Source organism: Rhododendron vialii, chromosome 5a, assembly GCF_030253575.1.
Source record: "Rhododendron vialii isolate Sample 1 chromosome 5a, ASM3025357v1".
Lineage (NCBI taxonomy): Eukaryota > Viridiplantae > Streptophyta > Magnoliopsida > Ericales > Ericaceae > Rhododendron > Rhododendron vialii.
In genome coordinates this window covers 31,052,263-31,070,414 of record NC_080561.1, presented here as the reverse complement: position 1 = coordinate 31,070,414, position 18,152 = coordinate 31,052,263, and the positions used below count along the sequence as shown (strand labels likewise).

Sequence of the window (18,152 nt, the reverse complement as noted above, 5' to 3'; positions counted from 1 at the left end):
AAAGATCCCGGGGTGCTGTAGTGCACGTACAGGGCGGCACACAGCCGTTGATCTCGTCAATCAACGGTCCATATAAAAATAATCTTTTACCAGTAAAAATATTTATTACCAGTCATAGATTAAAAACACATCGCAACTATTGAGTGACGAGATCAACGGTTCGTATACCGCCCTACACGGGCACTACACCGGGGTGCGCTACAGCACCTCCGGTTCGTGCACTACCTGTCCCTCTCATTTTTGCTAGACTTGATTTGTAATGCTTTATTTGGTTCTCATATTTGAGAAATTCATTTTTTTCTCTGCACGTTTCTCAATTTATCTCTCTTTACTCGTTACATTAAAAAGTTTTTTCGTATTCTTGTTCACTGTTATGGGGCTCAGGTTTGTAGTACGATTTCAATTTTAACTTTCTGGTTCGTGTTCCTATTCGATTTTATTGGTTTTAAAAATTTTAGATAAACTTACATACTTCTAACTTATTATTTCGTGAACAAGGGCGGAAGTACATTCAATTAGACTTGGGTGTAGCGCAGGTGGAGCTAAAAAAAATTAAGAAATCAATAATCTATATTTAAAGGTTTATTCTAACATTCACCCAATATGTGAGCAAGATGAGTGTAGCGAAAATGAGAATGTTGAGGTGGATGTATGGTAAGACTAGACGAGACAAGATTAGAAATGAAACAGTCACTACTACAATAATAGATATGTATCACACTAAGGAAATTCACAAAGATCACGGTTTTCAATGAAAGTGTGATAAAAAGTGATGCTTAAATTTTTTTATCGCAGTTTAACTCCAAAACTAAGATAAAAAGTGGGTTTTAACACGGAATAAAAGACCTCGCTCTTGAGGCGAGATAAAAAAAACCTCACCTTTGCGGCGTGATAAAAGATTTTAGGGCGAAAAAATGAGATAAAAAATCTCACTCTTGTGGCAAGATAAAAGAGAAAAGACCTCACCCTTGTGGCGTGATAAAAGATTTTAGAGCAAAAAAGAATGAGATAAAAGATCTCGCTCTTGTAGCGAGATAAAAGACAAAAATGGTGTATTGCTAATACCCCTATCCTCTTGACCCATATCCTCTAATACCCCTTTCCACGCAGTTTCTGATCTCTCTCTTAATTTTAGCAAACCTGCCACTAGTACAATTGCTAGTGGCACACCACCACATTTTTCTAATATTTGCTCACTAATTTTCTCTAGTTGCGGGGGATCATGTGTTAGGCAAATATTTTGTAAATCATCTACTATAAGTTTGTAGAAGAGTCTCCTACTGGTTTCCTGATCCAGGGGTTCCAGCAAAAGTACAGAGTTTGGCCCGCCTACGTGTACACCTACGTCTGTATGCCGAGAAGTGAGTACTATTCGACTCCCATTCTCAGAATTCGTAGGAAGGCCAATCTTTAAAGCATCCCACGCCCTGGTATGCCATATATCATCTATCACTATCACATACCTTTTCCTGCTCAAGAATTCATATAGATTGGTCTCAACGTTATGCTCCATCTTCTCCTTCTTCAAGCCCACCTGCCCTGCGATGTCGCGCAAAAGCCCTTTTTTGTTTGGGCTCTCAGAAACACAAATCCATGCTGCGCAGTCAAAATGCAGTCGATCAGAGTTGTAAACTTTTGATTGCCGAGCAGAGTTGTAAACTTTCCTCGCAAGAGTCATCTTTCCTAGACCGGGAAAGCCAACAATAGACACCACACGATGATTTGAATCCTCGTCGAGGACTTTGTGCACCAGAATTTTGATCAGATCGTCAAAACCGACAACATTTGTTTTATCAAGGTGAGGGAAAGATTGTCTTGGATCCCATGTATCTTCTTCACAGCTGCGGCTACATTCATCGATTCCAAAAGTTTCCCGAGAATTTTTGATATCCTCGACCCTTTTTCTGATGCCTTCAACCTCTTTAACAAAGCTATGAGCAATTCTCTTGTTTCTGAAGTCAAGAAGCCTCTCCCACCGGGTCCTACTCATCAAGCTTATCTTGGCAAAATATGTGTCAATGATGTCCTCCACATCATAAGCAAGGTCCTGAATTTCACGTATGAAGTTGGCTACTCCTTTTGTTCTGAATTGCTTGGCCTCAGCATCTTCTAAGTACGTAGGATTGAATGCGTCTCATCTCAGTTTCAATCCAAACGAGGTCTTTTCTCACGCGAGACATGCGAGAACTTTCTTTGATGATTCGACTAACAGCTATTTCTCCAGATATCTTGGCTATTACGCCCAGAATAGCAGCCTCTGCCATTTTTGTTTCTTCGAAACACAACTACGAAAAAGGAGGAGGAGGAATCAGGGAACAATTTTAATCTTAGGTGGGTTACACAAGGCAGTTAACAACTTCTGTAGATTTCCTTTCATCAATGGCCATCTTTGAAATGTCTACTCATTCCCAAGATGAAAATTACTCTTTTCTTGGAACGAGAGTGTTGGGATACATGAAGCTCAGTCCATTCATTTTTTTTTATGAAACGAGGTTCATGTATTGTACTACCTCTCTTCTTTTTGGAATCCAAGAAAAATCAACTATGAGAACCCATTTTTAATTAGTGTCGTGGCACTAAATAATTGTGTTGTGGCATTAGGGCCCTCCTTAATTAATTGCTATAAAGTTTAGTTTTTAGCCCCTCCGTCATCCCGATTTGTTTGTCTTTTTTACTATTTGAGACCTCCTACAAAATTGTCTATATGTTTTAATTTATAATATTATATATATATATTTAAAATATGAATTTTGATAGATCTTAATTAGTTCTATAATATGTTATTTTTAAAATTACATAAAACATTATAAACTTGTGAAATATACAAGATTTTTTTAAAAACACTTATATCAAAAATAGACAAACAAATTGGGACGGAATGAGTAATCAACCATGTCTACTAATTCCAAAGATAAAAGTACTCCCTGCGTGCACGACGCAAGTGGAGGTCTACCCAGTCAGCTCCGACTTATATTTCCAATCCTATTTCCTCATCTTCTCCTGCACCAATTATTGCTCCTGTACCTACCCATCCTATGACTACTAGGTTAAAAGATGGCATTTCAGTTCCAAAACAGCCTTTTTCTTTGTTGGTTCACTCTCCTCCCCTCACTGAACCTTCTTCTTTTAAGGAAGCTATGACCTTTCCTGAATGGCAAAAGGCCATGTCAGAGGAATACACTGCTTTGTTACAACAAGGTACTTGGTCTTTGGTTCCATTACCTTCTGGGCGTGTTTGATTGCAGTTTTTGTTTTAGGGGGATTCGTAATGAGGTGGGATTAGGATTGGGATTGAGAATGAGGTGGGATTATTAATGAGGGGATAAATCATTTATTCATGTTTGCTTTGCACATGATTAGGATTGGGATTGGAATTGAGAATGAGGTGGGATTGTAAATAACATATTTGTTTTGGCTAGGATTAGGATTGGGATTGGGATTGAGGTGGGTTTTTAAACTGATTTTGCTCAATCCCCTGGGGATGGGATTCGTAATAACACCCCCCTCCCCCCCCCCCCCCATGGGTTGACTAATCCCATCAAATGGGTGGATTGGTATTCCCATGGGATTTGTAATCCATGGGATAAAAATCCAACCAAACACACTTCTTGAACTACACTTCACTTTTGGAGTCCCATCCCAAGCCCCAATCCGGCTATCAAACACGCCCTCTGATGCTTCAGTTATAGGTTGTAAATGGATCTATAAAATCAAAAAGAATTCAAATGGTACTATAGCTCGATACAAGGCTAGGTTAGTAGCCCAAGGTTTCCAACAAACTGAAGGCCTCGATTATACAGAGACCTTCAGTCCTGTAGTGAAGCAACCAATAGTCAAACTTGTTATTTCCCTTGCTCTCCACTTTGGGTGGGATATCAAGCAATTAGACGTCTCCAATGCCTTTCTCCATGGCACAATCCAAGAGAATGTTTATCTCAAACAGCCTCAAGGCTATGTTAGTTCTCAGTTTCTAACACATGTATGCAAATTGCACAAGGCTTTGTATGGTCTTAAACAGGCTCCACGAGCCTGGTATGAAATGCTCTTTAAAAGCCTTATTCAGCAAGGGTTTCACAACAGTCTAGCAGATTCTTCTTTGTTCATCTACTCTCAAAATCAAGATTTGGTCTATGTCTTGGTCTATGCAGATGATATTCTCGTCACTGGAAATAACTCTTCTCTGACTCAACAAATTATTGCTGGTCTTGGTTCTAAGTTTGCTATCAAAGATCTAGGCTCTCTTCATTATTTCGTGGGCATTGAAGTCCTTAAAGTTTCTGATGGTTTGGTGCTATCTCAAACTAAATATGCTCAAGATGTTCTTCATAAAGCTGGTATGATGGACTGCAGACCTTGTGCCTCTCCTTCTTCTTTGAAGGCCTCTGTACCAATAGGGACAGATTCTCCTTTTGTTAACCCTAAATTCTACAGAACAATTGTTGGATCTCTGCAGTATCTAACTCTTACAAGGCCTGACATTTCTTTCTCAGTAAATGCTGTTTGTCAGCATATGCATAAACCCATGGACAATGACTTTACATCAGTCAAAAGAATTCTAAGGTATCTCAAGGGTTCTTTACACCAAGGTCTTCATTTTACCAAGGGCTCTCTTCAACTTTCTGCTTTCACAGATGCAGATTAGGCCGGTGATTCCACCGATCGACGTTCCACAGGGGGCTATTGTATTTTCTTAGGACCTAATCTTATCTCCTGGTCTGCTAAAAAGCAAGCCACCGTGGCTCGCTCATCCACAGAAGCAGAGTACAAGGCTGTTGCTAATACCACTGCTGAAATAATGTGGTTAAGTCAGCTTCTCAAGGATTTACATATTTCTGTTTCTTGCTCTCATGTTCTGTGGTGTGACAATATTTCTGCTATTGCCTTAGCCTCTAACCCAGTTTTCCATGCCCGTACTAAACATGTAGAAGTTGACTTTCATTTCATTCGTGAGAAAGTTCTAAACAAACAGCTAGTTATCAAGTTTGTTCCTTTTCACTTGCAAGCTGCTGACATTTTTACTAAGCCTCTCACGATTGGTCGTTTTCAATTCCTCAAAGACAAACTGAAGTTGTCAATTCTTCCACCTTCAGTTTGCAAGAGTGTGTTAAGTAACAGTGGTCAAGGCACTACCAGCTCAGCTCCAAATGATGTCAGCTCCACCAATCAGTCAAAGTCTAGCTGGCAGTTAGCAAGTTAGATTGAAATGCAGATTGTAATTCCATTGAAATGTAGAGTGAAATTCCTTTGATTCTTGTATTTCATTTCATGTTCATTTCGGGTGTAATTCTGTATAAGTAGGGATACGTAATCATTGTAAGTCAAGTTCAATATAATGAAATGAAGATCAAGTTTCAGATTCTTCTCTCTTTCATTTTCTGTTAGAGGTCCCCTTCATTACCTTTTTCATATTTCTTTTTCGTCCACTACGCAAGTGGGTGCATGATCCCCTTCCCCTTCCTTACTTTCATTTTTAACTTTCTGGTTCGTGCTCCTATTCAGTTTGGTTTTAAAACTACAAAATGAACGTACATTCTTGAACAGGGTCTGGGTTGAAACAACCACCCCCAAGGCTGGCAACTTCAATTGTGAAATCTGTGTTTTTGTTCGACAATTGGTCTGATTGATAAAATACTGAACCACGAAATGCCTTTAACTGTAAAGGGCAGGGGCCGAGCAACCCAGTAGCACAAATTATGACATTGGCTCCACCACGTAGGTAGACCTTAAGCGAACACCCCTCCGAAGTGCAACCATGGAGGTCACTAACCTGAGCCATGGACCTTATTGATCATCCATTGACCCAAACATCTAGCGTAAGTATGTTCAAATGTTGCACCTTGCTCTGATTTATACAACTATATTAGCTGTTGGAAATTGACTAGAATTCCTAAATTGACTAGGATTCCTATTCCTATTCGGTTTAGGTTTATTTAGTGTTTTTCTATAAATAGGGACCTTCGGGGTTCCTAGGGTTATGGTCTTTTGTTCAAGGGCTTAGATATTAGGGTTTTGTTTATGCTCTTAGGGTTCCACCAAGGGTTTGGGTCTCCCTTTTGGGTTCCACTAGAGATGTGTCCCTAGATATCTGTTTGGTGCTTCAAGTAGAGTTACGGATATAGCCGGCTCTTTATTTCTCTCCCCGTTTATAGTGAATCCTCTTGCTCTTTTCCCTATGGATTACGTTCTTGCTTTGTGCTTGAACGGAACCACGCATATCATTGTGTTCTTGTTTATCGCTTGTTGATTTATTATATTCTCAATTTCGTGTTTGGCACAACAAATTGATATCAAAGCCAGGTTTCAATCCGAGACTTTTGTTTTCCGCTGTGTATTGTGCAATTGGTGATCGTTTCAATGGTGGCTCGTTTTGAAATTGCGAAGTTCGATGGGCAGAGCACTAGCTTCAGTTTATGGCGTATTAAGATGAATGCTTTGCTTGTTCAACAAGGATTACACAAGACTTTGTTGGAAAAATTGAAGAAGCCTGCTGATAGCCAAGATAGTGTGTTTGAGGATCTCGATGCGAGGGCACTCAGTTCGATTCAATTGTGTTTAGCCGATGATGTGCCTCGCGAGGTGGGGGAGGAGGATACGACTGCCAGTATTTGTTTGAAGTTGGAAAGTATCTATATGACAAAGTCTCTTATCAACTGGTTGTATTTGAAGCAGCGCCTTTATACGTTTCGTATGAGGGAAGGTATGCCCGTAAAAGACCATCTAGATGAGTTAAATCGAATTATTATGGATTTAAAAAATATTGATGTTGTGATTGATGATGAAGATCAAGCCCTTATTGTGTTATGTTCTTTGCCTGCATCTTATGAGTATTTTGTTACTACCCTACTTTACGGGAGAGATACGATTTCCATTGAGGATGTTAAATCTAGTTTATATTCAAAAGAATCGAGGAAAAAAGTATCCGGAGAGGGTGGTGATTTTGATGCTCAGGGTTTGATGGTGCAAGAAAGACCTTTTGAAAGGGATAATGGCAGTAGAGGTATTTCTGGCTCTCGTTCCACAAATCAGGAAGTAAAATGTTTTTACTGTAAGAAATACGGGCACATGGTGAGAAATTGTCCTAAGTTGAAAAATAAGGACAATTTTGAAGAGAAGGTTGTTGCTGGTATTGTTGAAGAGGATTCCGACGATTCACTTATGGTTCTTTCTGTGAGTGTCGGTGATGTCTGTTCGAATACTGAATGGATTCTGGACTCCGGATGTTCTTACCACATGTGTCCGAATAAGAATTGGTTCGATACTTATGAATTGGTCAGCTGTGGTATAGTTCTTATGGGGAATAATATGCCCTGTAGAATTGTTGGGATTGGAATAGTTAAAGTCAGAATGCATGATGGGTTTGTGAGGACGTTGTTTGGTGTTCGACATATACCAGATTTGAAGAGGAACCTTATCTCTTTGGGTACTCTTGACTCTTTGGGTTGGAAGCATACCGCTAAAGGTGGAGTCTTGAGGGTTTTGAAGGGTGCTAGTGTTTTGATGAAGGGTTAGAAATCGAATAACCTCTATGTGCTTGATGGTAGTACGATTGTGGGTGCTACATCTTTGGATTCTTCATCGGTAAATTCGAGGTTGACTCAGTATTGGGTTTTTAACTCCGTGGTGGAGTCGGTAATCTACTTCGTGTGGAGTTTGAGCAGATCTTCGTGTGTATCCGGGAGGGATGCGTTGGGTGGGAGGTGCCTGTTAGAAAAGAGAGGCTCAATTTGGAGGCATGTGCGACTGGGTTTCCTGAGTCGCGTTTACAAGGTCAAGCAGGCGTGCTTGAGCCTTGCTCATTTGTGCCTTTGGTGATGGCCCCGTGGGGGGCTTTTGGGGGAGATGAGCGATTAAACGAGAGGATTGCCTATAGTGTTGAGTTCGATGGAATTCAAGTCAAGATGGAGATTTGTTGGAAATTGACTAGAATTCCTAAATTGACTAAGATTCCTATTCCTATTCGGTTTAGGTTTATTTAGTGCCTGTCTATAAATAGGGACCTTGGGGGTTCCTAAGGTTATGATCTTTTGTTCAAGGGCTTAGATATTAGGGTTTTGTTTATGCTCTTAGGGTTCCACCAAGGGTTTGGGTCTCCTTTTTGGGTTCCACCAGAGATTTATCCCTAGATATCTGTTTAGTGCTTCAAGTAGAGTTACGGGTATAGCTGGCTCTTTGTTTCTCTCCCTGTTTATAGTGAATCATCTTGTTCTTTTCCCCGTGGAGTACGTTCTTGCTTTGTGCTTGAACGGAACCACATATATCCTTGTGTTCTTGTTTACGCTTGTTGATTTGTTATATTCTCAATTTCGTGTTTGGCACAACATTAGCATCTCTAATACTCCTTAAGGCTCGATTACTAAAGGAGTTGAGCCTCAACGAGCCGAGCCACAAGTTATTCGTCAGTAGCTTGGTTCATTTGCAGCTCTATTTTCAATTCAGTCCATAACATGCCCCACCCAATCATGGTAAGCCTTGTCCTCAAGGCTTGAAGATTGGCACCCAATTATCACTGGTGCAAGGTTTAGTACTATAGTCCGAGTCTTCTCACCAAACCCATTGTCCAAAATAACATGTTAATGGTTTGTCAACTAGAGATGCTCAACAAATTGTTGGCATCAAGCGCTTGCCATTGAATCAGAATCCATAGGTGTTTGTGAAGGCGCAACTTTTTAAAAAAAAAATTTATTGCCAGTGGCGAGACACCCAACAGAAATCTATCCAATGAAGAAATTGGTAGCAAGAACCAAAGAGTTCTAAGTCTTGCGATGCTAAAACCAGCTCTTGAACAAATTGACGATGAACAACAACCACACTGGAATTGCAGACTTGGAGAAAAATGAAGTTAACCACAACATTCTTCTTATATACAAAAATCGTAAGAAGTTTCCATACTTGGGTAATTAAATTTGCAGATACCAGATGAAATTCCCTCTAAAGCTCTCCTCGTCGGGAACCTAAACCGTATTAACTAGGGAATTAATTAAACTTCCAAGATCTATATCATGCCAATGAACGGTTAAACTGTTTAAACAGTCTAGGTAAGTTTGAAGCAGTCAAAGATCACCATCTTTTATGTGATCCTGTATTTATCCCGTTCAAAATCGCATTTCCCATCAGATATTTTGTAACCACTAACACGTTTGCCAGTAGAAATCTGACTCAAACAGATGGAGCAATTTTCCTCATTAATCCTACAACATCCACTTGGATTCAAAACCTAGACCCTTGCAACAATTTTGTTTCTCAACCTCGTTTCCTCGATGGTATAGGGAGAGCCATTGTTTGTGCGGTATTCTGAGAGCAGACACTTTGTGCATACGTTGCCAAAGATTAGGTCTGTCTCGAATTCTCTTCCACCCATATCCCCAATGATTGAGGACTAGATGAGTTCTGTTGCTGTGTGACCTCATTTCCTCAATCTCAACCTCATCCGTTCCTTTGAAACTGATAGTTCCCAGCGTAAGCTTGCGTTCACACACCTCTCATCGAACAACAGTGGTGCTGCTCTCTCTCTCTCTCTCTCCAGTTTTGATGAAAAGATCTCATTCCCACGTCCTTTTCTGACCCATTCCTAACACCGTTTTAGGATGGACACCTAAATAAGTCTTCTAAATAGGATATTGCCTATTTAATTTCTTAAAAAAAAACTTCTCCCTTAACTGATATTGCGTCGACATAATAAAAACACATATCTATTAACACTTTCTCTTCATAATTGCCTTAGGCCTTGCGAACCCCACTGCCACAAATTTTGACGTAGACTCTTTCACTTGGATAGACCTTAGATAAGTAGTACCCCTCACAAATGCAATGGAGGCTGCTAACCTTGGCCATAGGCTTCGTTGATATCCCATTGATCCCGTCCAGGTAAGTATGTTATTTTTATGCAACGTAGTCTGATTTATACATTTTTTTGGTACCATATTACACTCCTATCATTGTTTGTTCGATATGGGGACTTAAGGCAAGTTTCCCACGAAAATTGTGCCTCGGAAACTTTTTTTTAAAAAATAAAAAATAAAAAGAAGATGAGATTCTTTCAACTTTTCACTTTCTCGGATTCCTTATTAATCACATCTGGTGACGAAGAAAATATACACCATTGATTGTGGAAAAGGGACCTCAAAGGGCTTTGGCCACTACAGCGATCTGACAAATAATTGATGATGATGTTTGAGAGGTAGGGTATAGCCCTTGAGAAATTGAACTTTAATCGTTAGATTTGTTCCACATCGTTTATTTAAGCCACCCTAACTTGATTAATATATTCTAGAGGCTAATCCACGTATTACCAATTAGTTTTAGGTTGGAACCCTCCAAAAAATCTGACATTGTATCAGAGCTATGTCATTTCCGTCACCTGAGTCAATAGCTCAGGTCTCCCGGTCTGTCATCACCTTCACGTGCATCCGGACTGCATGTGAGGGAGAATATTAGACTTGTCTTATATTGCTTGTTTAAGCCACTCAAACTTGGTTAATATATTCTAGAAGCTACTTCGCCTATTGCCAATTAATTTTTGGTTGGAACCCTTCAAAAAATCCAACATTTGAGAGACCCTACCGAATGTGGGATCGATCCAATGCTGTCATCTTACGGAAAATGTTATTATTATATATTAAGAGAAATGTTGAGGGGTATTAGCCTAAAAGAAAATAATTTGGTTACACTAGTTAAAGCTCATCATTTTTTCATGCGAAATTCTCAAGGAGGAGATTCTCTTCCCCACTCTCTTGTTTTCGAAAAACCAAGGCCTTCATTGCATCAGCAACAACAGGTGTGAGAATCAAGAAGTTGTTCTAAATGCGTTAGGCGGAGTAATTAGAGTAATTAAACCTTTGTTCGTAGCACTATCCTCGCTTGTTGAAGCTCAATTCAGTAACACAATCAGAGTGACCGCTGCTAAATCCTGTGATTTCACAACTACCCTCACTAATGTCGGGTATCCGGTCCCACGATGAAAAGATGAGAGAATATTTCCTTTTGTTTTCTTCGTTTTGGATTCCTGAAATCGCTCCTTTTTAAGCGAAATCCTACTTATAATGTCCGTCCTGTAGGCTATACAATTAGAGGCAAAGCGATCATCCTTTCTTTCTGCCTTTCCAGCTCGAGCGGGATCTACGTATTTTGGTCGAATTTTTCACTTTTGTGTTTAGTCTAGTTTTCCTGCATTCAACGGATTAGAGAAGGAGCAGTGCACACCTCGGAACGCACCGTTCTTCCAGAGAGAAAGGCACTTTCACATCTTCTTAACCCGAAATGCATATTCCTCTGTCTCATATGGATTAGTTTTTTAATTATAGGAACTGTTTCTATAACTCATAGAAGACTGTAGACCCCAACCTTTGCTGACACAAATTATGACATAGGTTCTACCGCTTAAATAGACCTTAGACAAGCACCCTATCATCGAACAACTGTGATAACCCACACGTTTAATTAGTGTCTGGTTTTCATTTGAAGTCAAAAATGCACAGCGGCGTATGAAACACTTGACTTTGAGCACATTGGTGGTCCCCTTGATTACTCTCCATGTTTTTTCAACTGTTTCAAATTATTTCGTTGCACTGCACAAATGGGTGGTACCGTTTCCAAATTCATGCCACAAAGGTCAATTTACCCATTATTTGTCTGAATTTTCTTCTCTCTCTCCAATCAATTGTTCACCAGAGGTGGAAATTCCGGACACGACTCGTTAACACGATATGAAATTAAAGAATTTGGGTCAACTACTTTTTGACACAAACACAAATATAACACGACCCACCAAAGTTTCAATTCGTAGATGAAAAAGTGCAAACGATAGAGAGTAGTGTAAAATTGGTAGATGGTCCCATTACATTTTACGCTGGAGACAGAAGAACCACAAAATAGAAAAGGGAGTAATAATTTATGTCTCTTCGTACCACCACCATGCTAATGATGCTATCATAGAGCCAAGCCAACTAGCCCGTGGACAACACCTGAAACCAAAAGAAGACTGGGCAGATTACTCTTGTCATTTCACATTTCAGCACTTTAATTTACCCTCAGGGCCTCAACCACTCAAAATTAATTACTCTTGTCATTTCACATTTCAGCTTACGCCCTGCACTTTTAGGTGGTGCTCCACTTACAACTTTTTTTCATTTTTCTTATTTTGTCTTTATTTAATTTTTTTTTTTCGATTGATAGTTTTGCGTCAAATTTTTTTTTACTTATTGATTTGTCTCGATGAGATGAATCGAAAAAGTAAATATTTTTTACTTTTACCCAAATATTTTGAACAATGACAACTTTTAAGTAAAAAAAGTCGACATTATTGTTTTGGACAAAGACCACTTTAATTTCCCCTCAACAACTCAAAATTTGCCCAAGCACAGCCTTATTTGTTTTGGGATTTTTTGCACGATCTTTAATAATTTTTTTAATCTCTCTTTCTTCACTTATTATTTTCAAAAATTTCTCTCAAAATCCAAACCGAACAGGACCACCCCATTTCTCTCCCTCCCAATCAAATTTTTGCCACGGTCTTTTAATAATCTAGGACGGATAGAGTGCAAACAGGGCCACCCCATTTCTCTCCCTCTCAATTGGAATGAGTCTTGCAATTGAGGACGGATAGAGTGCAAACAACAGAGAGTAGTGTTAAATTTGTAGATGAAAAAGTGAAGGCAAAGTGTATATATATATCGGGACGGTTTCCGGGGACAACTAAAAAATCACCCCAAAGTTTCTAATTAAATTTTGATGATTCGAACCGTTTAATGTGTTTAAAACGTGTTTTTATGGATACCCGCGAGATATCAGCTCAAAATATGACTGAAAAGTGCTCGATCCGAACAGTTTTTCATAAAATAATATATATATATATATATATATATATATAGACATTTATGAAAAACTGTTTGGATCAAATTGTCCTCGGTCATATTTTGAGCTGATTTCTAGCGAGTACTCTTACAAACATGTTTTAAACACATTGGACGGTTCGGATCATAAAAGTTTGATTAGAAACGATGAGATTGAGATTTTGGGTGTTTTTTTTTTTTAATCGGCAAAGTAGAGAATAGTGTTGAAGATGCACTGGTGGGATACATTCCACCTTTCCAGCTTCAAAACTGGTGCTATACTGAAGAGTCTCAGCCTCTTTAACTTCTGGACTGAACTGGAATGGCCCAACCTGCAAGACCCGAGTCCAAGTCCTAGGCTAAAACAACTGAAGGCTCTGGGGCGTAAAATGATAACGCAAGTGGGCCTCTGGCCCAACCACAAGCCTAGCCCAGGCACACGGCGCTGGTGGTGATTCAGTCTGATTTGACAGCGTGTGGTAAATGGGTCGCAACCGATTTTATCCATTCCTTCTCCTCCTACAGAACATGTGAGCCCTTTATGTCCTCCAACTCGGGCAGAATATACCTAATTATATAGTCTTGTGAATAGTTGATACCAATTATATGAGGTTAAGCGTGATGGTGATGTTAGTAGAAAAAGTCAAGCTATGTTAAATATGTTGTCGTAAGAAAGTCTATGTAGAATGTCTGTAATATGAGTCTACGGACAGTAACTCATCTGTCAGTATTTTTTCTCCTTATGCCTATAAAATGAGGGCATTTTATCTTTGTAAGAACCAAGTCTGTGCTTTTCAATTAATACGTCCTTCACTTGTGTTCTATTGCTCTCTCTCAATCATAATCTACTTTGTGTTTGTACCCACTTCGTGTCTGTAAATTTTGGTATCAGAGCCAAATGTTTTCCATTTTAACTTAAACCCCTTCTGGAAACTTCTTTTCCAAAACTACTTCAAATCTTTTCTAAAAAAAAAAAATTTGAAGCATATGCTTTGTGATTGTCTTTTAAGGATCATCCACATCAGAAACTTCATTAACTATTTTGGTTAAAGAATTTTGTATCAGTGGGTTAAAAGTACGTTGAGACTTTGGCTTTTGAGCGGTGTGTCTCGGTTTATCTACCCTAGAATATAGAATTTAATTAATCAAAATTGGTTAAAGATCTTATATTGGAAAGGAAAAAATTTGTTGTATGAGTTGAAACGAAAAACCCATATTTTTACCTAGAAATGAATTATTGTTTTCTACTCATTCCTCCGCCCCCTCATCTCTTGTTCCTTCACGATCGTCCACCAGCGGAAATTCCTCCGCTTCTTCTTCAAATCTTGAGTACTTGTATGAATTTGAATATCTTCCTGATGATAGTAAGATTTCCATTACTGATCTCCATTTTCTAAATACCTATAATGCTTTTGTTAGACCACAAATCTCTGTAAAAATGACCGTCACCCAACTCTTCTATACAAAACGATCAACTTTTGTAAAAGAGTATGTCCAAACCTCCAAGTTTGATCAATGTTTCATAACAGCTACAGAAGCTGAACAACTTTTACCCTTGGAAATTCTAGTTGATTTGCCTCGCCTTTGGCAACAACAAGGATTTACTCATCTTCACTTTGGAGCAATCAGACTGGCTGTCACTTTCTACGGCAGAAAAAGTTTACCTGTTACTTCTAGACTTGTTTTGGTAGACACCGGGTTTATATAGTATCAGCATGCATGTATTGCTAAAGTCCAAATCACGTTAAATGCTGGAACTGTTGTCTTTACCTTTTACCCCAATTTCAACATGTACTAGCAGATCCTCATCTGCTAACAGCTCTGAAGGTTCAAGTTCAAATTGGTGACGCCTCCTAAATTTCTACCACATATGCAACAACCCTTCACTATCAAATGACTTATCGCCTTCAAAACTATACTTTAGACATGTCATTACCTTCCTCCACAGATGAAGCTATTTTTCTAACTGTTAACACACCTCACCAAGCTTCCTGTGTCTATGTTCCACGTTAAATTTTCCGTTCTGAGCTTCTCAAGCTTCTCCCAAAGTCTTGGGTTACAGCTTATGAGAAAACCAACAAAAGCCCATACCAGTTCAATCATCAAATCCAACTTTCATCCCAAAACATGATGGTACAATGGAGATTTCATTCCCAAAAGAAATCTCTGCCTCATCCTCCACCCATTCTATCATTTTTTTCCTCGAGAGTTGGGTGACGACTTTTTTTACAGATGTTTGTGGTCTAACAAAAGTATTATAGGGATTTTAAAAAGAGAGATCAGTAAGGCGAACCTTACTATCATCAAGAAGATATTTAAATTCATAAAAGTACTCAAGATTTGAAGAAGAAGCGAAGGAATTTCGGTTGGTGAACAATCGTGAAGGAACAAGAGATGAGGCGGCGAAGGAATGAGTAGTAAACAAATAATGCATTTTTAGGTAAAAATCCGGGTTCTTCGTTTCCTCATATAACAAATTTTTTCCTTTCCAATTTAAGAACTTTAACCAATTTTGATTAATTAAATTCTGTATTCTAGGGTAGATAAACCGAGACACATCGCTCAAAAGCCAAAGTCTCATGTACTTTTAACTCACTGATACAAAATTCTTTAACCAAAATAGTTAATGAATTTCTGATGTGAATGATCCTTAAAAGGTAAAAACAGAGCATACGCTTCAAGTTTTTTCTTTTAGAAAAGAAGTTCTCATAAGGAGTTTAAGTTAGAATGGAAAACATTTGGCTCTGATACCAAAATTTACAGACACGAAATGGGTACAAACACAAAGTAGATTAGGATTGAGAGAGAGCAATAGAACACAAGGGAATGAAGTATTATTGGAAACACACTGACTTGGTTCTTACAAAGATAAGGTGCCCTCCTTTTATAGGTATAAGGAGGAAAATAATGACAGATGAGTTACTGTCCTTAGACTCATATTACGACAACATATTTAACATATCTTCTTGACTTTTTCTACTAACATCACCATCACGCTTAACCTCATATAATTGGTATCAACTATTCACAAGACTATATAATTGGACTTTACTATTCGTCAAATTTTACGACTTTGAGCAAAGTGGGATGGAAGTGAAAATGGTGACTTTTAACCTTCCAACAAGTCGCAAGTAAAGTGTAGTGTAATTGGTGCATTCCTTATATTCATATGAGGAGGGTTCGATTCACGTAAGTACTTATTCCCCTACCCAAATTATATGAGGATAAACGAATAAAAAAAAAGAGGAATGTTATATACACTACACACTTTCATTACACCATCCACTACATTCTTTATAAGACTCATATCGGGTCCACCAAAAAATATAGAAAAATATCCAAAAAATTTAAAATAATATTTTAGGGGGCCTGCAAAAAATCAGCTTTAACCGGTATCAGTAAGTATTATTTCTAAATTTATAAGAGTGAAAATGCTCAACTGCGCAGTTTCGAACATATGAACCCAGAAATAATATTTATCGATACCCGTTAGAGCTGATTTTTCACAGGGCCCCCTAAAATATTATTTTAAAATTTATGAATATTTTTCTGTATTTTTTGTTGGACCCAAAATGAGTCCCATAAAGAATGTAGTGGATGGTGTAGTGAAAGTGTGTAGTGTATGTAGCATTTCTCAAAAACCAGGCACACCCACTTTAAGAGACATTAATTTCGTATCCATCTCTTAATGTGATTTGTTTATTCTTCCAACGCCAACAGCTTCAACGGCTCTTACTTGGGAGTACCTAAATTCTCTAGGATGGGATCCAACTCCGGTGGTGAGGGATGCCGTTTTAATTTTGGGGTCAAAATACCAATAAACTCTGAACATTCACATTTTTCCAACACAGACTATGACACATTATTTCAAATAGCATCTCAAGTGAGGAACAAAACTTCATACAAATAAAAAGATGGTTTGGTCTAAATAAAATAGTTTTAGTTAAATTTTTTTCACCTCTCATTAAAATATTTAGAATTAAACCATTTTTCTTGACAAGAAAAATCAGAAAATGAAAATATTTCATGAAAGACATGCTAGTTTTTTTGTTTGTTTGTTTGTTTTTTTTTTTGTTTTTGTTTTTGTTTTTTTACATATTTTAGCCTCTACTATATTTTTTTTAAAACTTTTTATAATAGCATTTACTTTTAAATTCAAAATCTGGAAATTTTCGTTCTAAAGCGAAAGATCAACATTGTACATTTTGGAAAATTTTAGCAACGTGAACTCATGAAGCCATCTCCAAAGTTGTTAGTCCCTCCGTCCCCTTTTACAAAGTTGTTACTCCCTACGTCCCCCATCAAGATTCCAGTATTCATATTTCCAGTATTTTGGATTGTACCTTAATAAATGTTCATTTTGAAAATTAGTGAGTAAAAGTTGCTACATTTTCTATTTTGCCCCTACAAATAAATTATAGGAATATTTTGAAAAAAAAATTAGTGGGTAAAAGTGTAATAATGATGTTTTCATAGATGTAAATATATAAAAAAAAGTTGTTTTTACAGTGTAATGATCAATAAAAAGTTGAATTTACGAAGTAAAACTGCAAAGGAACGGAGGGGGAGTACAGGGAGTACTTTCAAGAAGTAGTATAGAATTGCAATCTTTGTCAAACTAGCAAGTTCCCCAGATGAATTCAACGAAGGTATTCGCTTCAGGCAATAGTCCATACTCATGGACGGAATCAGGTGACAGGTGCACTATAGTCCACAAATCATAAGGGTTTATGTGCTGATACTGATTTCCAAATGAGAGGGAAGTAATCCGCACATGGGCAAAACAACAAGAGGGAGGGTAAAGTGAAGTTTGCCTTTTTGTGTAATACAGATGCTAACATTCCATATTCCTCACTCGGTTCCACGCCCTACCAGGCAACATCTACCTACACGCCTACACAAGCTCTATCAGGAGATAGGGAGGATCCGACAGAAGTACGAAATTCCGATGGTTCAGAGAATCAGATCGGTTCTATTAAGGACGAATCAGATCAGTTCTATTAAGGACAGGTCGTATTGATGACCAAGAAAATTCTGGAGTATAGCATATGCATATGATAATCTAGTGTGCGGGACGCACTTCTCCCATGACTTGTGAATGGAGGGAAGCGGTTTCAGAATTGGAGGAAATATTTTGCATCGCCATGGCCGGCCGACTTTTACGGGGCTTAAAGTGAAAATAAAAAATTAGTCCCTTTATGAATTCGTACGAACAAAATGTAAGTTAGATAAATTACCTTTCTAAAAAAACAAATACAAGTACTCATAAGTCAGATAAATTACCTTTACACGATTATTCGTGGGCTAGAAATTTGGGGCGGAGGG

General features: G+C 38.3%; 2 protein-coding genes and 1 non-coding gene across 3 annotated transcripts in view; all 3 read right to left on the bottom strand.

The window, feature by feature from the left end:
• Positions 1-18,152, bottom strand: part of LOC131325252 (endonuclease 4-like) — a 92,082-nt gene that overhangs the window by 60,359 nt on the left and 13,571 nt on the right. The window lies entirely within an intron of this gene.
• Positions 716-2,264, bottom strand: LOC131327814 (toMV resistance protein Tm-2(2)-like). The gene is made up of 3 exons (XM_058360944.1): positions 2,118-2,264; positions 1,141-2,047; positions 716-720 (listed from the first exon to the last, which is right to left on the bottom strand). Exons 1-3 carry the CDS (start codon positions 2,262-2,264, stop codon positions 716-718), a joined length of 1,059 nt encoding a protein of 352 aa, XP_058216927.1.
• On the bottom strand, positions 9,717-9,872 carry LOC131328205 (U1 spliceosomal RNA). The gene has a single exon (XR_009200475.1). It is a non-coding gene; the product is annotated as a U1 spliceosomal RNA (small nuclear RNA).

Bases quoted from the DNA above. Each gene is read 5' to 3' on its own strand.
- LOC131327814 (XM_058360944.1), bottom strand. From the start codon at position 2,264: ATGGCAGAGGCTGCTATTCTGGGCGTAATAGCCAAGATATCTGGAGAA. The intron at 2,048-2,117 runs GTACTTAGAAGA...CGTGAAATTCAG, and splicing joins TGAGACGCATTCAATCCTAC to GACCTTGCTTATGATGTGGA.